General features: G+C 32.3%; 2 protein-coding genes and 1 long non-coding RNA gene across 7 annotated transcripts; 2 read left to right on the top strand and 1 right to left on the bottom strand.

Annotated features, from left to right (window-relative positions):
• The first annotated feature begins 30 nt into the window (after nucleotides 1-30).
• Nucleotides 31-4059, top strand: LOC112750008 (uncharacterized). Of its 4 annotated transcripts, none has more exons than XR_003175306.3 (6): nucleotides 31-170; nucleotides 378-463; nucleotides 1335-1552; nucleotides 2457-2647; nucleotides 2943-3048; nucleotides 3620-4059. It is a non-coding gene; the product is annotated as an uncharacterized lncRNA (long non-coding RNA). The 4 variants fall into 4 exon arrangements; XR_003175305.3 differs by having other exon boundaries at nucleotides 33-170; nucleotides 332-463; XR_003175307.3 differs by having other exon boundaries at nucleotides 35-170; nucleotides 340-463.
• LOC112750007 (polygalacturonase At1g48100) lies at nucleotides 32-7191 on the bottom strand. 2 transcript variants are annotated; one of them, XM_029293356.2, is made up of 8 exons: nucleotides 6270-6977; nucleotides 4437-4568; nucleotides 3640-3861; nucleotides 3505-3549; nucleotides 3209-3416; nucleotides 2398-2588; nucleotides 1335-1720; nucleotides 32-171 (listed from the first exon to the last, which is right to left on the bottom strand). In XM_029293356.2, exons 1-8 carry the CDS (start codon nucleotides 6714-6716, stop codon nucleotides 162-164), a joined length of 1641 nt encoding a protein of 546 aa, XP_029149189.1. In that variant the 5' UTR covers nucleotides 6717-6977; the 3' UTR covers nucleotides 32-161. The 2 variants fall into 2 exon arrangements, with proteins under 2 accessions (XP_029149189.1, XP_025654268.1); XM_025798483.3 differs by lacking the exon at nucleotides 32-171 and having other exon boundaries at nucleotides 955-1720; nucleotides 6270-7191.
• A 14401-nt stretch (nucleotides 7192-21592) lies between these two features.
• Nucleotides 21593-23599, top strand: LOC140179173 (uncharacterized). Its single transcript, XM_072217828.1, has 2 exons — nucleotides 21593-22927; nucleotides 23084-23599. The coding sequence occupies exons 1-2, from the start codon at nucleotides 21593-21595 to the stop codon at nucleotides 23597-23599; spliced, it is 1851 nt and encodes a 616-aa protein (XP_072073929.1).
• Nucleotides 23600-25242: the final 1643 nt, after the last annotated feature.

The following is a 25242-nucleotide window of genomic DNA, read 5'->3' as shown; positions in this document are numbered from 1 at the left end:
CGACTGCTGGGACTTGAGGAATTGGTATCCGTGGCGACCAACCCACAGGGCGGACCTTCCAGTGGCCGCCTAGTCCAGCTCCAAACTCGTTGCAGATTCAATCAGGCCGACTCTGGCCCAAACTACGGCCCTACACCCCAGCGAGTCTACGATTACCCATTTCAGATAAAGTTAACCTTCTATTCTATTCTATTCTTTTTTTATGAACAAAAACAGAAATACATGAAAGAAAGTCTTGAAATCTAATCCTGTTTTATCTTAACTAATTTAATTACGGGTTAAATATGATATTTGTGATACTTATAAAATAAAATTAAATAATTTTTTGGAGGGTAAAAGCTCAATTGAAGTCAAATTCACGTGAAAATGATATCTAGGAGCTGTTAGATGAAAATTTAGTCAAATCAATCAAATCATTTAAGGGCTTTCCGCAGCTGAATTTCCACCTTCTTTGGAGTTATTGGTAAGAGCATTTTAAACTTAACTTTAAAACATATAAAATTGACTATAATTATGCACTATCGTTATGTATGTACTTGCTCTGATTCTTAAATATGATTCCATGTAATTCTTAAATTTAGGAGATTCTTGGTATATAACTTTTTCTTTTATTTTTTATTTTGGCGGATGATGATATTTTAGTTTTAATCCTGATTAGTTATTTATGTATTATTTTGTAGGTTTTGGTCCTTGCTTTCAGAGATGCTAATTTGATTTTTGGTCTCTCAAATTATCTGTTCTTATATTTTTTAAGTTTTCTGCGTTTTTCATATAGAATTTTCCCTTGTTTTTCAAAGAAAGATTGATCTCTGTAGTTACATTTAATTTAATTTTAGTTCCTCAAAACATTATGACAAGAAATCATAGGGACCTAGGATATGATGTCAAAAAAGTATTTTGTGAAGCCCACAAACAAAATTGTAATCCAACTTAGGTGTCATCACTCATCAACAATGGAATTCAAAGCTCATTTTTATTGCATACATAAATGCTTGGTACAACTTGTATAATAAGATCTCACACTAATGCAATTTGGCAAAGCTACAAGGCTCTGCCATTTCACAATACTTTTTGGCCTCTTGCTGATCGCAGGGCTTGTAATCTCTATATATTCTCATGATAATGATGATAATAATAATAATGGCAACCTAATGAAGAAAATTTCCTATAATAGAGGGCTCTGATAATAATGTACACATGCTTGCTTTCATGTCTAACTAGCTAACATTGTGAAGGGATATATCTAAAAACTGCTTCACCCTTCTCAGGTGATCCAACAATGAACAGCCACTTGAAATTTACATATCTCTTTCATTGATTTAATGGTTCAACAGATATCATGATCGGTTTGAATCCGGTTGCTCGATGGCTTCCCGATCTGTAAACAATCGATAGTAGGGACAGTGGGGGATCTCAGTTCTCCATAAGTCTGCCAGCAGAATGGATTACATAGATGGTATTGCTCCTGAACTGGTTTCAGCTCCACCTTGTTTAACGACACGTCCACGCATGGCAGGCTATCACTGCATGCGAAGTGAACCGGCTTTACCGTGTAAGTTCCCTTAATTCTGTCATAGTTGATTCCTTCCAGAGACACAGCTGATGTGTGGTTTGTGCATGTTCTTTTGTCACAATAGAATTGGTCAATCACAATAGGGAGTTGAACTTCAGAAACCTGTATGTTTGAGAATAGTACCCCCTGCACTGATCCTGAACCACCCTGCATACATTTTATTTGATTTTGTTCATCATACTCGGAAATGTTTTATAAGTAACAAAACAAAAAAGAAGTCTATTTTTACTGCGTATATAATTGATTAAATTACTCAGTCAGTTTCTGTAATTTTACCAAATTTGTAATTAAGTTCCTGGAGTTTAAAAACTTCCAATTTGGTCCCTATACCATTTTGAAAATCATTAGAATTAACATAATATTCTGAAAATGAGAGGACGTTTAGGTTTACACTTAAGTGTGGATATTTTCAATTTGAGGAAAAATATTCTGGTAACTCTAACGTCTTTGACACTACAAAGACCTAATTACAAAATTCAAAACAGTATAAAGACCCAATTGAAAGCTCAATAATGTAACATATATAATTTTCATCTTAGGGTAATGTTTGGTTGGCAGATAAAAATTGTGTGAAATACTCATGGATGAGTCTAAATGTGTTTCTCTGTTTGCACTCCAAGTTTCATCTTAAGGTAAGCCGTGTGGTTGTGGAGAAAAAATGGTGTGTAAATTATTCCGCTACATTTTTACTTTCATCCAAATATACTCTAATTTACTTTCACCTTTTCAGTGAACTAATTCAATTCTGTACTCCAAAATTTCCCAACTTGTTTACAAGGTTTTCATTTTGTGGTGAGAAATGATTTTGTACAAAGTGTTAGTACCTGCCATGTCTTGATTCTGACACCATTCATTGTGTTGTGCATGTTGACATCTCTGACAGTGATGTTTGAGACACAGGCTCTGGTGTTATCCTTCCCTAAGCTTCCAATGCTGATTCCATGTCCTGGCCCACAGTTGACATCGTGTACAAATACATTTGAGCACCCAGTTTGTATGGAAATACAGTCATCACCTGCACCATGGTTGAAATTCAGAACAATACTTATTAGCCAACTCAAAAACTACTTTATGGTGTGTGTTATATATGTTTGTGTTTGGTTTTGCTCGTGATGGAGCTTCTCATGTTCTATATCCACCCTGTGTTCTGCTAATTAGAGCTTCAATTAAGGGTTGATAGCAATGATGCAGTGAAAACTTTGTGTTTGACACGTGTCATGTAACTGATGGCGTGTAGCATTGGTAGTTTGTTTGCTTGCCATGTGATAGGATAATGCTATGCTCTTTTAAAACTAATATTTACTTTTTTTGTTTTGATTTGTTTTAAGTAACTTTATGTTGGTTGACCTTATAAGGTTTTTTTTTTTAGGTTTTTTTGTGCTTATCTAATCCTTGAAAAGAAGTGTTGGAGCAACGGTTGAGTTGTCTCCATATAACCTCAAAGCCACAGGTTCAAGCACTGATATAATTACCAGGTTAGGCTTCCTACATTATACATTTTGGATGTGGCCGTTCCCTGACCCCTGCATTAATGACTTGTGCACCAGGCTTATTCAATCATTTAGACTCAATTGTTTTAATGATCGTTGTAATGCTGCAATTACTTATACATAATTGAAGTCTTGAAGTAATTACCACATGCTAAGTTGCTGGTATGAATCATCACATCTTTGGAATTCTGAAGGTGAATTCCATCTGTATTTGGGCTGTTACCAGGGGATGATATGCTAACATCATGGACCAGAACCCCATTGCAGTTGTCAAACTTGAGGTGGCATTGAGGACTATTTTGAATTGTTATGCCTGTCACTACTGCGTTAAAACTCCCATAAAATCTTAATGCCTGTGCAAATTAGAAAAACAAGATTATGTTAAAACATTCCCTAAACTTGATTCAAAACTGTCTTTGTGGAGTTTCAAACTGATCTTACAGTTGGCTTGATGCTTGGCATTTTCCTCCCCATAGCACTCTGAACCTAGTATAGTTGAAGCATAGTACATTATTAGTTTCAATCTGTTGATATTTTGTCATGTAAAATTTTGTAGAAGTAACAAAGATAATTTACCGGCACCGGTGGTTTCCATGTGTGGTTTAAAGGGACTATGAGCTTTTCTTCACCATCTATAGGGTTATCAAATGGCTGGTCTTGCCACCAAACTGAGCCTCTTCCATCAATGACACCCTTTCCTTGAATGGTGATTCCCACCAGCTTTGTAAACTCCAGCCATTGTAGCAGTCCTCCAGACCAAGCATTTGCATTTGTTGGAGCAATAATTGTACCATCAAGCTGACACAAATAATTGTACCACCCTTATTAGCCTAGTTTGCATTGTTGCTACATTATTTTTATTTTTATTTCTAGTATTTAGAACTTATATAATAGACAGAATTGTTATAAATGTTTTAGAAATCATAAGGACTGTTAGTTGAAATAAAACAATAAGACTGGTTTATGTAAGTCAATACTCAACAGCATGTTTCATCATTTTGTCTACTCAATTTTGACAGTATTGTGTCACTAAAGTATTTTTAATATTACTGCTGTTATTTTTGTTCCAGCAAAAGATAAGGGAAAAGAAAAAGAAAACAAAAAAAAGATAGGATGGTAGTTAATGCAAAGTTTTCAGGACAAAATGCAATAACTGTTCTATGTTATGTAACTTTCTGAATTAGCAACAAGACATTGGCAAGTCATTTGTCTTTTGTTAAACCATGTTTTAGCCTGGTGATTTGGGAATATTGGGATGCGGATTAGGAGCACCCTTTGTTCACATGTTACCTAGTACCTACTACCTAGCCTTGTGTTTTTCCATTTTTTTTTTCTGCTGCTTTCAGTTTTGGTCGTTGTGTAACTTGTGTTACCTGAAAAACAATGCTTGGTTTGCAATATGGGCCTGAGAATGACATAGGTCCCACATAGAAGGTGTAATCTGCTGGGACTAGCATTGTTGATGCCTCTACCTTGCAAGCTGCTCCCCATGTGGCTTGGAATGCCTGCATTGCAATTGCAATGTAGCTTTTTCAATTTTATAAGTGGCAAACCATAAAAAACAAATAAGGTTATGAGATTCTAGAGTTTACTAAGTTTTTGTAGTGTTATGTAATGGTAAAATGTTAACTTGTGAACCCAATTTTAGAAGTTGATAAGTTAACTCAAAAAAGAGTTTAATAACCTTATCAAGAGCAAATTATATTAATTCGTGCTTACTGTTTTACTACTTTCTTTATTAAATGTGTGTAAAAGTAATAAATATGAAATCAGTTGCAATGATAAGTTGTTTATAACTTAATTAAAAGCTTTGCGTTCAAGTTATGGAAATAGGGGGAAAAAGTAATTTTTTTATAAATTATATATAATGAAAAGCATTTTAGAAAAGAAAGTTGGTACCAACTTTTTTCATATCTTTATTATATGTAGTATAGAAGTATAGATACTCGCGCAGTCGTGGAGCACAAAGTGAAAAATATTTCAACCAATAATTGAGTAACATTTTAGATAAAAATGTGTTGTATCAATTGAAAGTTGAAATAGAAGACCAAGTTATCTTATACTTCATGAACACTCCACAGCACAGTAACAAGGTTAGGTGTTAGTTTGTTCCTGTGGGTGTCTAACAATTATTGTGGGAATCATGAGTAACTGCCTGTGAAGGACGAGAATCATTCATCAAGTAGTGGGGGTCCCATCTCTTTGCTTCTGTTGCTTTGTCACCTATTCTATATATATTTCTCACTATTTAGCCTTTAATCTATGATATATTCTAGCCTTTTATGGTAAACTCTTTTATTAATAGCAATTATATGATTTGTGAACACTGATGCAGTATATATGCTCCTAATGAGTAAGACAAACGGCTTTGATAGGTGAGAATACTTGTATATGCATATGCTCCTTAATGCCATATTATTCTACAGTTAAATTAGGTAGATGAGACCATCATATTCACAGGTTAGTGAAGGAAAAGATTCTTATTTTGTGATTTCGAATCACCCTATCTTTTAGCTAGGAAAAGGGAAAAAATAAATAAATATTTACTCTCTTTTAGTCTTTTCTGCCTAATAAATAACTAAATAAGTGTATTTTTTTTTTTGGGATTGTAATAATTGTTTATTTAGAAATTTGAAGTAATAGCTTTGTTAAATGAAAATTAAAAGTATGAAGAGAGAAGAGTGTATATAAGAAAAATATAATTTAGAAAACATAATTTATTAATTTTGTAAACTCATATAAATTTATCTTAACATTAAAATAATTTCAATTACTCTCTCAATTTAGGTGTCTAATTAGAATTGGACACCTATTTTGACCAAAGTTGCTTTCTACTCTAGTAACTAGAGTGCCAAACATGGTGAAGTGACCAAAAGCAAAAAAATTTACCAAAAATTTTCTCTTACAATGCTACTTCCTTACTCCTTAGTAAATCCAAGACAACATAAAAATTCACAAGTGACAATGCAATGCTATAACAATGTAGTAAGCAGCATGAAAACTTGTATTTCTAACTATATCGGTAAAGTTCATAACTCAATAAGATTGCCCTGCATGTCCATTGAATTGTGATGAAAACACTGAATTTTTATGGAAAGATTTGAACCACACTAAAAACTTTTCATGTTACCTTGTAAGCAAAAAGCTAAATTATTATAACCAAAATGCTAGTGAATGTTAGACTCAAAAGAGTTCTTTCTTTTTACCTTTGTATCATCAGTGCTTCCATCTCCCTTAGCTCCAAAATCCAGCACATTGAATATGATAGAATGGCCACCATTGCAATCTTTCGGTGGCGGCGGCGGAGTCGAGGGTACGCCCACTTTCGGCTTGTGACTCTTTGGTGGTGGTGGTGGTGGTGGTGGTGGAATGGTTGTGTATGGTGGAGGATTAGGTGGTGATGGAGTACTCTTTTTATGTGTTGGAGGCTTTGACTTTGATGATCCTCCACCATGGTGATTGTGATTGTGATTGTGACTATGACTATGACCATAATAACTCTTACCTTTCTTCTTATACAGAGAAGATGAGAAAGCTCTGGTATGTCTCCAATGCTTGCCTCTTCTTGCAATGCAGGACTCAAAACTTGAAGACCAGATAAGAATTGCAATGACAAGCATGTAGGTCAAGTTCTTCATACTCAATCTACTCATTTTCACTTGTTATGTGGAAAATGGAAGTTGAAAAACTCTGAAGACAGCCAGAGAAAAAGAGAGAGAGAGAGAGAGAATATGAGAGTTTCTCTGTATTTCCAAAACAAAGTGACGGCTATGTTTATATAAGGAGTGCAATGTGTAATTGTAATCTGAAAATGCAGGCAAACACAAGAATAAATATTTTTGGTCATTTAACTAAGGTTTTGAGTTGTAATTTTGTAACTGGAAAATATTTCTTTGAAAAATCTATACTCAGCTGTATGAAATTCCAACTACGTGAGGTTATATTAGTCGAATTTTAACCCATTTAAGTTTGTCGGATGACTAGTTGACTCGTCTATTTAAATAAGTGTTATAATTTTAAATTCTGTTTTGCGTAAACAATATTTCATTGACTAACAATAAATCTTTAATTAGAAGTCAAATTCGCAACAGAAAAATAATAAGAAAATAATTCTTCATGGTTTCGGGTATTTGTGTTTCCTCCTCTTGCCTAGCTTTTCCTATCTTTTTTCAATTTTTTTTTTTTTTTGTGAATTTTGATTAGCATTTATTTCACGATCAGAAATTGGGAATGGCTGCTATTCTCTTGCCACGTATTAAAAAAGTTGTCACATGTGACTAAACCTTTTTTGTTTCAACAGAGGCTCTTTTGGAGTGAAGCAGAAATGAACATAAGGCAGAGGGATATTAGGATTATAGTTCTCTTGGACCAGGAAAAATACTAGTTCAGCTATGTGCCACTGCCTCCTGTAGTGACTAAACAACCTATTGGTTGTTGGGGTTACAATTGTCATTTAACTGTGCACACATATACACAGTCTTTCATAATTATTATTGGAGGAGGCCATCATAGCCGTATCTCCCTATTGATGTTATTGTCCCAATTTCTTTTTCATTCACAAGCTTAAAACATTAGTTTTAATGTGGATAAGATACATTTATTATTTGATGAAGCTAGAAAAGAAAATCATTGATCCTGAAATTGAAAAAAACCACATCATATGTGAATTTTGAAACAAAACTGAAACGTCACACATTGTTAAACCAGATTCAGTAATGTTGCTAAACCAAACAAAATGGTGGGTCTTGGTTTTCAATGAGGAATTATTATTAATATCATTGCACTTATCCCTATGATTACATTTGGATTATTTCTTTCCCTTGCTCATACAAACATTTACAAGTTGTGTAAATTACTTAAACATATAGTATAGTATAGTGTCTATAGTGTAATGCATCAAGATTTGATGGGAAAAGACAAAATGATACACGTGAGTGGGTCTAAAAGGAGTCAAGGGGCACTGATTATAACAGCTCTTAATGATCACATGCAAACTTCACGGGCCAAGACTTCTGTGTACTTTGTCTTCTTAATATGCCATGAGCCCACACTCAATTCATCACACACTCATAACTTAACATGTTTCCTCTAATTTCGGCTATTCATTTCATTCTTATTTGTTAGAGTGAATGAATTGAATTGAATTGAATAAAGGCATCATCAAAACTACTGAGCTCTTTTTTAGAGTAATCTTTAGGATATGATATGATGTTGCATATATAATTGAAATTTTAAAGGAAGGGTTTTGAAACAAATTAAACCACCTTATAAGTTCTAACGCCCACAGATTCTGCAGCTTTTTTTTTTTTTTCTTCACGGATTTGTTAGACAATATTTTCTGCGCAAATGAATAGGAACAAAAGAAAAAGTACAATGTCATGTTCATGCATTATTTTTGTGCATATGCCTTGCAAATCTATTCAGGTCCCCCAGAAGTGAAAGATTACAAAAAAAAAGTGATCAATTATTAGAAATTCATTGGCATTATAACTTATAAAATCAGTGTGGTTGGAAAAGCATTGTTATTGATTTAGTGTATGGTTAAGAATGTAAGAGTTACCGTACTATTTCTAGCAGAATCATATTCAGGGCAGGGTTATGGCATGATTTTTGAAATCATTGTCCTCTGCATGAATTATGAGGTTTTCATATGCATATAGACATTTATGTATCTGTTCTTTTATATTCTTGTTGTAAACGAAATTGGTACATACATTCCTCCGACTATATATAATTACATAGTTATACTGGTATCTTGTCGGACACTTTATACTCGTCAAATTTCATTTTGATTAATTATTGTTTATAAAACACAAATACACAACAAACACAAAAGAACAACGGTCAAAGAATTTATAAGGAGTATGATTTAAAATAGGCAAATTTTCTTGTGTCTTTTTATTTTGATACTGAGTTTGTCGAACTTATCTTTTAAAACAAAAACCAAAATTCTCAAAATTTATTAATTTTTGTATCTTTAAAATCAAACGTTGATTATTTAGTGCTTTTTTTTAACAAATTAGACAGTAGAGCAAGGACCTTTAAAACAATATATGACATGATTATATGAGAGTGTACGATAGCAATTAAAGTCAACATGATATGATATAATTTTTGAGGGGTGAAAATGATAGGCATGAGGGATTATATAAAGAATGATGAATGATGAAAATACAGGTGTTTGTTTTGTGTTATTTGCATGTTTTTGTAATCTCGAGTACATGAGAGGGAGCTTGTTGAATGTCAGAAATGAGTGTCAGTCACTTATTTTGTTGCAAAATGCCAATGCTTGAAAGCCACTCTTCATTCTCATCACACACCCTGCTTTTTTGTGACTCCCCTTTCTTCACCTTCATCATGCATGCCTACACCCAAGGACATCAACAACTCATCACATGTATATCTTAATCACTCACAAAATTAGTTATTCGTATAGAATATACGTTAAAAATATAAATTAAATAATATATATTTATATATAGAAATATAATAATAAATTTAATAATTAATTTTTTATATATATATAGTATTTTTTATTATGTTTAGTTTATTCATTTCTTTTCCTTTTTTATAATTAAAATGTTGCCTTAAATAGTCAATAGTTTTTTTGGCTAATATATAGCTAATAGTGGGAATAAAAAAAATAATTATTCATGTTTTTGGTTAATCTCTGTTTGCATACTCTTTGTAATATTTAGACACCAAAAAAAATACTTTGTAATATAAATGTAAATTATAATAATTTATGTGTACATACGTATGTAAAAACTGATCAAATATCAAGAGTTTGATATACTGGTTATTGGCCAAAAGTTATTAATTCCCTAGAGTTTCTAATGAGAAAGTCATTTCTATTAATTTACATTTTATTTCTTTCTTTGTTCCTATGGTGATAAAAATAAAATAAAAGATGGCATATGGTTATGGGGAGAAAGAGATGAAGAGAGGAGTGTGTCGTACGATATACGACCTTCTTAATCCTAACCGTCTTTTTGTGGCTATGAATGTATGTAGTGTTGTGTGTTGCGTCTCTCTCGTGAACATTTAAATCGTCTCGTGAACGGCATGGCATGCACACGAAGATCATTAGGGTTGCTTCTCATCCATTATAAATTTCGTATACGATTATGTTATTTAAAATTAAAATTATATTTTGATAATATTTTTTAAAACTTATTATTTAATAATAAAAAAACATTTTTTAGTTTTAATAATACTTTTAAAATATTATAACTATTATATAATCACAAAGCATACTTATACTACTAGTTAACTATGCGCTCCTCACTGTTTCTTCAGTTGACTTATAAATTTAGCACGAGAATCAAATTGGTTATTTTTTATTGTTCACATTATAACTAAAGAGTGAAATGATAAATAAGTTTATAAAGATTTACATTTTGTATGAATTAATCTCTAAAAAAATATTAATAAAATTTTTTATGATAGTAGATATTGATAAGTTATGTTCAAATTAAAATTTTTTACTTTAATTATATAAGAATCAATCTTAAAATAATATATCTACATCTATTATCGTTAAAAAATTTATTGATATTATTTTTAAATTAATATATTTAAAGTATAAATCCTCAAAAATTTATTTGTTATTTTATTCATAATTAAATTAGTTTTTTAGGTAATGAATCGGTCCAATTAATGACATTAACGAAAATTTGATGTAAAGCATTAACTTATACGTGTCATGCATTAGACAAACAAACATAATAGAAAAAGTGTTGCAATGATTTTAATCTATTTATATGACCAATTTAGTCATATATAGAATAAAAATAGAAGAGCAATTCAATTGTTATCTCTAACCATAATCATTATCGTGCTGAAAAATGTACTACAGATAAATATCAATGGAAGTATAGAATTAGTAATTCATAAGGTTATATTCGGTTTGTTCGTGTGAGTTTTTTTTTTTTTTTTTAAGATATTTCTTAAAATGGTCTTATTTCAAAAGATTTTTTGAAAAACTAAAGATAATTTAATATTTAAATAGTTCATATAAAAATATTTTTTATTTATCAATTATATTTAGATAAAAATATAAAATATTTTTATTTATTTTTTATGTTAATTTTTTTCTAAAGTTGAGATAAATCTATTAAAAACACAAGAATTGTAACTTTTATTTAAAAAAATTCTAAAATACACTAAAGTTTTATAAAATGTTTTTTGTATAATGTAATAGCATCCAAACATATATTGTTCTTTTCTGCTCCAATGGACCAATTGTATTATTATTATTATTATTATCGTATACACATTGAAGAAAAAATTGATGAAAATGGAATAAATTGCGGTTGGTGGCTTTAACCGACAAATTATTGCACTAGTGTCCCTACTTTAAATTTGTTGCTTACAAGTTAAAATAGTTTATGGGAACATTATATAAAAGTTTATAGTTATGTCATTCTTCTCAAGAAGAATATAATTATAGAAGAGTGTTAGGGACTAGTAATTTTTGTATTTTGTAATTATTAATTGATCATTAATAGTCTTTTTAATGGTGTGAGATTACATTTAATAGTGAGAGATTACTCACTTTTCTTTTGATGATTAAGTGTTGACCACAAAACACAAAAATTGCTGGTCTTTAAACTTTTTTTACAATTATATGTTTTTGGACCCGTTCCCCCGGTCGGTTACTAATAGAGAATAATTGAAAGTATAAGTTCACTTTAAAAATATTACCAAAAAATATTTAAAGAAAAATTGATTTTTACATCAATTGCAAAAGTTTCGTAAATTATCTTTTATAAAATTCGAAAATATTAATAAATATATTTATAAATGAACAAAATTAATTTTATATTAAAAAATTCTATCTTTATATAATAATAAAAGTACTAACATTACAAAAAAATCGTCAGATATCATCATATTTATTGCTGGATTTACCAAAAATTCCGTCGGTAATTTGTTTACCGTCGAATTTAACAGTAAAATAAATTCGACGGTATATATCTCGTCGGTAACTGTTTATCGATGGATATAAATTTTTAATTGACAAAATTTTAAAGTTTGATACCGTTAGATTTATCTCCCGATAAATCCGAGGATAATATATTATTTATTAATAATTAAATTAATAATTATCGACAGATTTAACTGACGGTAAATCTAACAATAAATTTAAATTTTATCTTTTAAAAAATAATTTATTTAAAAATTTAATAATATCTAAATTAACAAAATTTAAAATTTTACAATTTTTTATAATAATTTATCTATAATTTTTAGTTAATAATGAAATTAATAGATGCTACGAACTTAATTAGATTGAGTCTTGATATGGAACCACCAAAATATAATGGTTAACCCACAAACAAAATACTTGAAACTATGCCGAATATATATACATGAAGGAAGTCTTTTACAACAACCATTAGTTTATTATTGAATGATTGCATTATCATATCTACAAAACTAACTTGCATTTTTTTACAATTATATACAAAACAGAGACAACTGTAATCAGATAGAGTAAGGAACATGTGTATGAGGAATGATAGAAAATCTAAATAATGCATATATTGGCACAAAAAGTTACAAACAGTATGTAACCTTGATTATTTGCTTTCTTTGTAGTAGAAGCAAATTCTTAATTGACATAGTCAGTCGTTTTAGAAATTCATTGGTAACAAGTTGCTCTATTTATAAACTTGAACATCAAAGCAAAACAAGATTATAGTGTCAATAACATATATATATAAAGATAGTGCAAGAGATAGCAGCAATTGTGAGACTTGGACAATGCAAACTTACTTTGGTGCATCGAATTCTCACCTCAGCCATAAATTCATGTTTACTCTTCAATCTTTCCTATTATTAAAAAAAATATTTTATTTCATTTAACACTCAAACTATATAACACCCTATGACCACATATTAAATATTATAGATATTGACATACAAAAGTATATTGAGAATAACATTCAATATTCGCATGACTACACACCCACCGAATGCAAAAAATCAGAAGAACACCAATACATAATAGAATTTAGAATATTAACAATGATTAATAATAAATTAATAATTAACTTTCAAAATTAATAAGTTAAGATTAATTCAAAGAATTAACAATCAGTACTAATTAATTCAAAAAATAATTAATTTAAACAACAATTAATTTAAAAAATTAACAATCAACCAAAACACCATAAACTTAGAACAAACCTAAATTACATTCACCTAACATGACATTATTTAATTTTTTATTACACTAAATTAATGTAACAAGTCCAAATACATTTCATTAAAAAATTTAATTAAAAATTAATAAAATACTTAATAAAATCCTAAACAAACAAACAAAAATTACAAAAAATATAGAAAAATTACCATAAATTATGGCGGTAGGATGGTGGAAGCGTAATGGTAACAAGAGGCGGCAGTGAAATTTACGATGGTGGAACTAGGGTTTAGTAATATAACAAACAACCAAAAGAAAAAAATAGACAACAACCTTAATTAGCTTATCTTTGGCACAGTGGACCTCAACTGCAGTGACAGCGACCCAATGATGATCTTCGACGATAAAAGATGCCGATAGTGGCAAAAGAAGCTTTCAACGGAGACTCCAACAACAGTGACGACACCGTGCTTATTTGCGATGACAATGGAGCTAAGCAGTTGTGACGACGATAGCTCCAGGTGGTGGTGGCGCAACAACGTTCTTCAATTGAGGGGAGAGAGAGAGAGAGAGAGAGAGAGAGAGAGAGAGAGAGAGAGAGAGAGAGAGAGAGAGAGAGAGAGAGAGAGAGAGAGAGAGAGAGAGAGAGAGAGAGAGAGAGAGAGATTTTGCATTTGAATTTATCTTAAATTTATCATCAGATTTACTGACGAAAAATTAAAATCCGACGGTAAATTATTTATTGTTGCCTAAAATACCGCGTTTAACTAAATTCTGTTATCGTTAGAAAATTTTGACGCTAAATTTGGTGCTAAAAAAATAATTTGTATATCTCTATTTATTGTCGGATTTAATTACAAAAATGTTAAATCTGATGATAATTTATTCAAAGAATGAATTTTCACTTATAACCGTCAAAAATCTGCTACTAAATCCGCCAATAATATCCGTAGCTACAATATTAAGCGCATTTTTTATAGTATAAAATATAAATTTGCCACAAATTCAAGTTTGTATAAATAAAAATATTAGTTAACTTTGTATGTAGTAAGATGCGCTACTGGGAGATAGACTATCTACTGCTAGGCTCTCTAGCTGGTTACATTTTATGATTCGCGAATCAACCTAGAATTTGATGATGAAAAAAAGGTGTATATAATGTCGCATCAATGGAAAGCTATTAAAATTAAAATTGTGTATATGTGTGTTTTTTTTTATTTTATTTTACATAATGAGATATCATATTAACTTACATGATATTCATTATTATTAAATATCATAAATTAACTTATATTCTATTTACTATTAAATAAGATAAGAACATGATTAAATTTGGACTAATTCCATATTGTATTTCAGTAATCAACCCATAATTTATCTAATTTAATGGTAAATAATAAGTTAATTAGGATTGTGTATGTCCTATCCCATCATCATCTATTTACTGCTATTTCATGAACAATTTCCAACACTAATTCTTGAGCAAACCATGATTAAATAAATAGGCGAAGCTGAAGAAGTTGTTTTCCGATTGAAGATTAATGATTCATTGTTATTGCCTTGTTGTGCATGTGAACCCTCAGTTGTAAGAGCACCCGTTTGCCTATTTATATGCTTCAATCTTTCTTTAACATTATTTGATGCTTAAATTAACATAGAAAGCAAAAGACAAAAAGTGCATTTGTCCACATCACAAAGCTTGCATTGGCCATGGACCTTCCCTTTGTGTTAAGGGCCTACACACAAGCCATACACACATTCACGGATCGCTTTGAGCCCCTAAAGTGCTCTTTTCATCAATAATTCCTTGAAGGAAGAGACCCCGCTTTTAAATATAGGATTTTGCATATTGTAAAAACAATACAATAATTATAACACAAATGTTATGGCCATTAAAATTTATTATTTTTGGTCATTATTTAGTTATCAACTTAATTTCTGATCTTTAGTCTAATTTTTTTAGTTTAATAATTTAACAATATATTTTATTTTATATTTTTAAACATTAATGATTAATTGATGATCAAAAATAATAAATTTGGATGGTTCTCTAACATTCTTCTAATAAAAAAAATCAATTATATTATGTACATTAAAAATTAGATATTTAATAATCAGTCATTTTTAGAATGCATATTAAAAATAAATTAAAAGAATAAATTATCATTTCTAACCATGAAACTTTAAAAAATTAACAAATTTAATTATAAATGAGCGAAACTAATTTTATACGGACAAAAGATAATTTTTATATATGTAAGAAAAGTATCCGAATTTTAATTTTATTTATATGTAGATTTATTAATATTCTGATTTTTTTAGTAAAAATGATAAGTTTTTGTCTTTTATAAGTATAAAATTAATTTTATTTATTTATAGATAGATTTATTAACATGTTAAATTTTTATAGATAAAACTGACACAAATAAATGATAATTTATTTTTTATTTGTACGTAATATTTTTAAAAAATGATAAATTATAAGTTATAAATAAAATAATTTTGGTAAAAAGAACTTTAAATTTAAAAAAAAAACTCAAAAAACAATTTCACTAATCTTGTAGTTGTAGGGAGTGTTTGGAAGTGTTTTGAGATAAAGATATAAAGATAAGAAACCCGAAAAAAAAATAGAAGTATGTTTGGTTATTATTTTAAGGGTCTTATCAACACTTGTTAAAGATATTATAAATAGAAAGTTTGATAGAAAATATAAATTAGTTGTTAGAATTTATATTTTTTAATAATACTCAATGCATGGAAAGAAATATTTTTTTTTTCTTTTTATTCTACTAACTATTAACTAATGAACCCCCTTTGGAGCTAAATCATTATTTCAATATTTCTTTTTCTGAATAATTTAATGTATTAACACTTCTCTTCATTTGATGGCCTAGAAAGACCCTTATCCCTAGGCAAATAACGATGAGCCACATACGTATGAAATGACAGAGAGTAAAAGACAATAACTCTATTTTGGCTTAGCTGTGATGAGTGTGCACAGTGCACACCCATGTGGGCACTTTTGGTTTTTGCTATTATGGAATGTTCATTGCTTCATCATGTCATTTAGATCAATGCTGCCAAATTAGGTACCGTATCCAAAAGTACCAAATCTATGCAGAGATAAGTGGATGTCGTACATCTTCAAAGAACCTGGGAACAAAGAAAAAAAATAAACTTCGTTTTGTTAAGAAAATCTTAAAATAGTGGTAGTTACTAGTTAGGCTAAAAATAAATTAATATGATTGTTTGAGAGGTGAAATCACTAAAATTAGGGTAAAATATTTATATAAACTAAAAGCAATTCAAAATTGCATGAATTACCTAAAATAAAAAACAGAATGTCAATGTCTTCATGCATGTTACTATATAAATTCAATTAGTTAAAGTCGAATTATAAATTATAGTAGTAAATCGACTTAGCCTATATCGATTTAGTAAGGTTTAGTATAAATTGAATGAGATAGGTTCGATTTACTAAGAGCATTAGTAAATCGAAATGAATCGATTTACAAGGAGTAGGGATGAATAAGTAATTTGAATCACCCAATTTCGATTTACTATTTTAAATAACCAAAGTAAATCGAGTCTACTTGATTCGAATTACTATGATACCTAGCAAGTGATATAAATTGAATTCGACTAATTCGATTTACAAAGGATTGGTTCCTATATAAACATGATCAGAATGTTATAGATTCATTATAGTTGATCACAATGGCTAGTGATGATAGTTTTTAGTTCTGGTGCACTATAGAGGGTCGATTAAGAAAAAACACGTTCTGGAATTAAGTTTACTCATAAGGTTCCGCTTAATATTTTTCTGAAACCTTCGACGAGTTTCACCGAATTTCAGAATACTATAATCCAAAAATTGGGGATGCAAGGCGTGAAACGGGTGGAGAAGTTATTTTACAGAATTTCAATTTTCGTGTTGCGGGATGATATGAAGTACGATTCGTTCATCATAGGCAGCGACGAAGATTTGCAAGTTCTGTTCCATTGTCGTCGGCAATTTTCCAAGGTGAGGACCCCTGATTGTAGATGTGGTATGCAGTTCAGGAGGTTCGAACCAGAATCCTCAACCTTTAATAATGGCTGCCTGCTCTAGTTCAATGCCTATTGGTGCCTCTTTATCTGTGCCTATGATTGCACCTGAGGCAGTTTTGGTTGCCTCCCCATCGTTCATAGCTGATCTAAACCGTAATCGTGACGGAGAAAGAGGTGATAGTCGACCCTTCAGTGAGCTAATGATTACGACGGCTGGTACTCCTGATGTGGTACCGGTTTTTGGACAAGGTGGAGCACCAGATGGTGTTAAAGATGTACTGCTGGATGATGATGATGATATAGAATCCGCCACGATTGCTGATGATAGTGATGATGACATAGCAGGATTAATCACCGTCCTTGCCAGGTATATCACAACTTATCAACAACAATGCATCATAATCTGCTACTCATCTAAGCTATCACTCTTCATATTCAATAGGTTCTCCAACTTCAATCTTTTACAAATCATCATTAGCTTTCCTTTTCCACTTTACTATCCACATGCCACTCCACCAATCTACTCTAATTATTCCATCCATAGTACGTTACGAATCTAAGTCACCATCTCTAAACTAGAAACACTCTTTTTTAATTCTCCCAAAATATTCTCGCTCGTCCCAAAGCCTAAACACTAGCTAGGGGGATCTTAAATAAGCATTATGGAGGTTTAGAAGACTAGAGAAATGCTTAAAAACACAAAAATACAATTTTTGTAAAACAGGGTAGTCATGCATACGCATGCCTTCCACATACGCATGAGTCCAGAATTTCGCCAAAATCGCGTATGCATGGTACTGTCCGCGTACGCATGTCCCGCACTGTTTTGCTGCAAAATTTAGTTTTTCACACCAAACTTTAACACGCATAATTTTTTTGTTAAAATTTATTTTTTATCCGTTCTTAGAATGGCATAAACTACACGGACCCAACTTTCATTCAAAACAAGTTTCACAAATTTTGGGATCCGAAAATCAAATTATGACCCGTCGAAATTAGTTAAAAAATAAATTTTTATCAAAATTTGCAAAGTCCTCTCTAGTTTTCAAAAACACTCAACCCAAACTAAATCGACCATATCCCATTTCAATACCAAAACACCCAAAAATCAATACCAAACTCACTATAATATATTAGCAACCATTTCTCAACCACTTTTCAATCATTCCAATGCCTAATTTGCTCAAATTTTCATTTCAAACCAAACATAATCACTCACTCCAAACCAAAACATAATTTCTTACCATACCAATACCAATGCTATGCACTTCTACATATTATCAATTTCTCCTCAATCATCACAACACCTAAATAATTCAATTTATCAATCTATCAACTCATTCAATCCACAATTTCCAAATCCAACAATATTTTTCTATTTATCAACCTTTTTCAACAATCCTCCACTCCTACATTCACAATTCCAACAATCATCAATTCCAAATATAACTCACATCAATTTCACACATTGAATTATATCACGATTATCCGGGGTTATCTAGTCACGGCCTCCGACCCAAATTTTACCAATTCTCATTATCACAATAATCAATCATCACATTTCATTCTCATATCATATCCAAATTTCATTCAATTACTCACATACCATACACATTTAATCAACTAAATTATGTAATTCAAATCTATCTTAAGGGCTATTAGCCTAAGTTTCACACAACATTACATATTATCTAGTGAAAACCGAAATCATATCTTGACCGATTTTCTCCAAAGCTCAAAATACCACAAAAGCCTTCTTTATTTTCCACAAGCTTCTCAAGCCTCTAACCAATTTCAACAAGTTCTAGCCACCAAGGTTCAATCCCAAGCACTCTAATACCAAATTCAAGCTCCAAACAACATCAATTCAATCTAATTCCATGCAATATATCCAAAATTACAAAAATCATAAAATTAGTAAATAATTAGCCAATAAATTAATTGTTATTTAAAAAATTAGAAGATTAAATTTAATAGTTAATGAAGTATAAATAATTAAAATATGAATTTTAACACTAATTTTAAAAGATTTGGCCCAAAATTGGGTTGAACGGGCCAAACCGCGCAAACCGGAGTTTTAGGATTGCCTCTGCCTTTTTCGGGACCTTATATATTATGTATGTGGACACTTTAACCATACTGAGAACCCCCGGTTCTCATCCCATACAATATTATTATTTTTCAGATGCAGGTCGAGAGGCACCTTGGTAAGCGTCTGGAGTTCATTCTGCAAGCGAAGATTGGGATTATTGTATTTTGGGTTATTTTATGTGTATATTTATGTATATAGACTCTCCATATATATATAATTGTACTACGCCTTTTTTAGAGGACTTTTAGAGAGATAGGTGTTCTGTTTATGTTTCTGGGATAATTTTTTGTTGTATATATATAAATATATGTATACTCTGGCTGACCTTTGCTTTGCAGATTGAGTTAAGAGCTTGATTATCTGTATTTTGGAATTATGACCTTTATATGTACGTATAGCTTTCTTCTCGTGTCGATCTTCGTACCTTGTGTTTTTCGTTTTGCGGTTTTGCTTAAGTTTCTTTTCTTCAAGGCTCCTAGATGTGTATTTCCTTCAACTATATCTATATACGTCTTTTCTTTTAGAGGTCGTAATACCTCGCCACCTCTCCTTTACAACTCGAGCGTAAGGTTCTGTGTGGTAGGGTGTTATAGAAATCAACACTAGAGCTCATAAATTTCACAAATCACAAGGGTTTAGAGAATCCTTATCATGCCCAATGATGTTTGGGGCAGAATCCAACAATAACCCAATACAAGATTACACCTAAACAATAAAATCAAGAAGAATATCAATTTTCCAAAACCAAAATTCAAAATTTTGCTAGGGCAGAGAACTGGAGTATGAGTCTCGAAATTCTTACCTCTTTGTTTGTTAAAATTAAAGAACTCAACTAGACAAACGCATGGTCGTAAATAGCACGCCAATCGAAATTCCAGAACTCAAGTTATTATCAAAACAAGATTGGGGTGAATAGTGAAAGCCAAACCCTCTCTTCTCTTCTTCTCCAACGTTACCCTCTCTTCAATTGTTGGAATGAGGCTAAAATGCCTCATTAGTGAACTTATATAGGTTGGGTTTGGGCCTAATTTAGGTTCGGTCTAACCGGTTTATATTTTTGGTTCGTTTGGTCAAACTTCGGGCTAAAACATTTAAAATAAGAGTCCAGTTTTCTATTCTAAACATTTCTCTAAATATTTTTTCAGTTTTTATTTTCTCATACGTAATATCAGACAGACTTAAATCGGTACTGTCGGCTAAATTACCGGTACGCACCTTTACGCATTTTTCTACAGAAAATTATATTTTTCTACTCGAAAAAATTTGCTGAATTCAAATCTCACCTTCAAATTTTTAAATGAGTATTTTTAAATTTTTCAACCTATTCTACACAATTAAATTATTATTTTATTTTAATTAAACGGCTAATAAATTTCTGGTTCTTACAGAATTGCCAAAGACAAACCCAGATAATGCCAAAATTTTTAAGCTATAGAAATTGAGTTCAGGAAAGTGGAAAGAAAGAATGGTCTAAATATAAATAACTCAACTAAATGGTGTTGCTGTTAAAGGTGCTTGAAACTTTAGAGACTCATTATTACACTATTTTAACCTCTTATACAGTTCAGTGCCACTAAGGTTGCTTAATTGATATATAACTCTTTCAGATAAGGAATAATTCTTTATAATGAGAAAGAACTCATAATTATTAGTTGTAATTTCTTGCATCAACTCAAATCAAATCTCTAATAATAGAATTTTGTTTGATCTCATTGTTTTAAAGCATGAAACTTTTATGATTCTTGTCAACTATGCAGCACAGGATTTATAGAATTAAGATTAACAAACAAAATTCTAACACACTAAAATTGTATGTGTTAGAATATTTGTTAGAATATTATAATTAGAGTAACAAATCACAGGATATCAGAGATAATCAAGGAAAATCAATTATATTTATTTAGAATACTTTCTGTATTTAATTTCCTAGAATTCTATATTAAGAGAGTGATTGTAAACAAAGAATATAAAAGAAAATACATTGAAAACCTTTCCTTGCTTTCCTCTCTGTTACCTTTGTTTGTGTCTAACATTTCCTAACCCTCGATACCATCTTAAGATGGTATCAGAGTGGTGTTAGATCCTGGGAACCCAGAAACCAACATCATTGTTCCAATACCCTAAACAAAAAAAAAATGTCATCTTCAGGGGATGAAATTAGCAACAACATGAACCAAAACTAAAACCAGAGTAACTCCTCAATCATTACTGATGAGATAACTTTACAAATTGCAAATATGCTTCGTAATGGCCTAGAAATTCAGCAAACACAAGCCAATCCTGACAATTTGTCAATTGGTTTTAAATTAAATGGAGACAATTATCCATTGTGGGCAACACTTATGAAGAAAGCTGTCGGTGACAGAGGAAAGAAAAGCCATCTGACCGGTATTACCCCTGCACCAGAAGAGAGAGAACCAGAATATGAAAAATGGGAACAGGCAGATCAAGCTGTCTTTACCTGGATAATTCAAAATATTGAGACGAGTTTGATGAACAATGTCTCCCAATTCCCAACCGCAAAGGCTTTATGGGAGGGATTGGCTACAACCTATGGGAGCAGCACAGACCCAGTACAAACCTACGATTTACACCGAAAAGCAAACACACAAAAACAGGGACAGGATACCCTAGAGAAATTCTGGAATAAATTACAGGCTATATGGATGGCTATTGACAGAAAACAACCGAATCCTATGAAGTGCTCAGATGATATTGCAATTTTCAATAAAATTAAACAAGAACAGAGACTATATCAATTCCTAACAGGGATAGATGAAAAATTTGAAGCCATTAGAAGAGATCTTTTGATACAGGAGAAGACCCCTTCGGTAGAGTCCGCCTATGCTGGCGTCAGAAGAGAGGCGGCCCGACTCCAGATTTTGAAGCCTACCACCAACAGCAGAGGGGACACATCATTAGGGGAGGTCGAAATTGGCCTAATCGCAAGAAACAGACCACAGGGACAAGGATGGAATCGCTCAGAAACTGCCGGACGGCGTTCATCACAGCGAGACAAAGAAGACAAAAGCCACCTCCATTGTACTCATTGCGGAATGAAGAAACACACCAAGGAGACTTGCTTCAAAATCGTGGGTTATCCTGAATGGTGGGAAGATCCCAAACTAAAAAATCGCAAGGCCGCCACCATAGTGGGCACTCCACAGACCGCCAGCAGCAGTGGTGGTGACGCAGCAAGAGAGGAAGAAACAAAATCAGCAGTTGTTCATGGAAAAGCCGCAGCCGCTCATGGAGGTAAAAGAAGAGAGGAGGCGGCGCATAAGGGAGAAGAAAATGGAAGTTCAGAAGAGAATGGGAACCCTAATGGGTCTCCTGAGCAAAATGGCCCACTAAAAAGGGAAGCCCAAATTCCTTCTCCCTATGACCCAGCCGAAAGCCCAAAATCTTTTAAAATATCCCAATCAGAAAAATATACCAGCCCAGAAAAATCTGATCAGTGGATTTTTGATTGTGGGGCCACTGACACCATGACCCATGATCCTCATGATTTTAACAGCCTCTCCACACCTGTTAAAACTCATATTGAAACAGCCAGTGAAGAATTAATTGCGGTTCAAGGAGAAGGCTCCATTGTTTTTTCAAAAAAATTAAAATTAAAAAATTGTCTCTATGTCCCTGTACTGTCATCAAAGTTACTTTCTGTAAGCCACGTTACAAAGGAACTAAATTGTGTGGTTCTCATGTTCTCTACTTTTTGCCTTTTACAGGACATTCTTACGAAGGAGATCATTGGGTGTGGTACTAAACGTGGAGGTCTTTATTACGTTAATGAGGTTGTTCACAAGGGACATGCCATGCTTGCTCACGGAACGATTACGAGGCAACTCTGGTTATGGCACAGACGCTTGGGACATCCTTCCTTTGGGTACCTTAAGATTTTATTCCCTAGTTTATTTACTGGTAACACTGAGCTCATCAAATGTGAAACTTGCATTCAGGCAAAGAATCATAGAGTTACTTTTTTCCCTAGCAACACTAGAGTCAATTCTGTTTTTTCATTAGTGCACTCTGATGTGTGGGGTCCAGCTCCTAATTCTCATAATAATCAATTTCAGTATTTTGTGTTATTTGTGGATGATTTTTCTCGCATGACGTGGGTATATTTTCTAAAACACAAATCTGAAGTACCCGACAAGTTCTATGCATTCTATCAAATGATTCTCACTCAGTTTGATAAAAAAAAATTCAAGTACTTAGATCAGATAATGGTGGTGAATTTGTGAACAAATCGATGCAAGAGTTTTTTAGAGAAAAAGGGTTAATTCATCAAACTTCCTGTCCAAACACACCCCAACAGAATAGTGTGGCAGAACGAAAAAATCGTAAATTATTGGAGATGACTCAGGCCATGATTTTTGATGCAAAAGTTCCGACACGTTTGTGGCCTGAAGCTGTTGCTACCTCAGCCTATCTTCTGAACAGGCTACCCTCTCAGACCCTCAACCACAAAATACCCCTACAGATCCTAGCTACTCAATCTGACATCCCTCCTGTCCAAATATTACCACCACGAGTTTTTGGGTGCTCTGTGTTCGTCCATATACCCAGAGCTAACCGAACTAAATTTGACCCATGTACTGAGAAATGTGTCTTTGTTGGGTATGCTACGCATCAAAAGGGGTATCGATGTTATAACCCAATCACTCATCGTGTACATGTAACTATGGATTGTGATTTTTTGGAATCAGAATATTTCTTCAGTAGCCAACTTGATGTTCAGGGGGAGGAAACTAGTAGTGAACCACCAAGTTGGTTGGTCAACCTGAGTTACCAAGAAACTGTTCCAAAAGAGCAAGTAGATGGAGCCAACGAGCATGCCTCTGTTAACGAAGAAGAGACCAACACCACCAATGAGCATCCTTCTGAGAATGTCCAACAAGAGGTAAGTGACCTTCACTTTGCTGAGTCTTCTCCTGTTATGAATGAAGTCACTAACAATGACAGGTTAGAATCGGAACCAGAACCTTTTACACTTCCGCCGCGAAGAAACAGAGGGGTACCACCTGTCCGATATTCTCCAGAACATGTTCCTCGAAATTTAAAGTATCCTATAAAGACAACCAGAGAAGGGGTGGTAGACATTGCAAGAGCTTTCCTTACTTCCCTTCTAGCTGAAGACATTCCCAGAACAATTCAGGAAGCCAATAAGAAGGGTGAAAAATGGATCTTCACCAGCAGAGATGGAGGCTCTTGTAAAAAATGGAACTTGGGAAAGGTGCATCTTACCAGCAGGGAAGAAACCAGTCGGGTGTCGATGGATCTTCACCATTAAACACAAAGCATATGGCACCATTGAGCGATATAAGGCAAGGTTGGTGGCAAAAGGCTATACACAGACATATGGCATTGACTACTCAGAAACTTTCTCACCAGTTGCAAAGATTGACACCATCAGAGTACTATTTTCAATAACAGCAAATGAAAACTGGCCACTCCATCAGTTTGATGTCAAAAATGCCTTTTTACATGGGGATCTGAAAGAAGAAGTATACATGGAAGCTCCTCCAGGGTTCTCTGAAGATTTCCAAAAAAATGAAGTTTGCAGATTGAAGAAAGCACTTTATGGGCTTAAGCAGTCTCCACGTGCTTGGTTCGGAAGGTTTACAGTGGCCATGAAAAGGTATGGGTACAAATAAAGCAACTCTGACCATACTTTATTCTTGAAAAGAAAAGGAGATATGATCACGTGCCTAATAATATATGTGGATGACATGATCATAACCGGAAGTGATTTGAAAGAAATCGCAAAACTGAGGAATAACTTGTTCAGAGAATTTGAGATGAAGGATTTAGGAGGACTAAAGTACTTCTTGGGAATAGAGGTTCTTCGCTCCAACAAAGGGATCTTTATTTCTCAGAGAAAGTA

The sequence above is a fragment of the Arachis hypogaea genome, chromosome 15 (assembly GCF_003086295.3).
Source record: "Arachis hypogaea cultivar Tifrunner chromosome 15, arahy.Tifrunner.gnm2.J5K5, whole genome shotgun sequence".
Lineage (NCBI taxonomy): Eukaryota > Viridiplantae > Streptophyta > Magnoliopsida > Fabales > Fabaceae > Arachis > Arachis hypogaea.
This window is presented reverse-complemented; position numbering and strand designations above follow the sequence as displayed.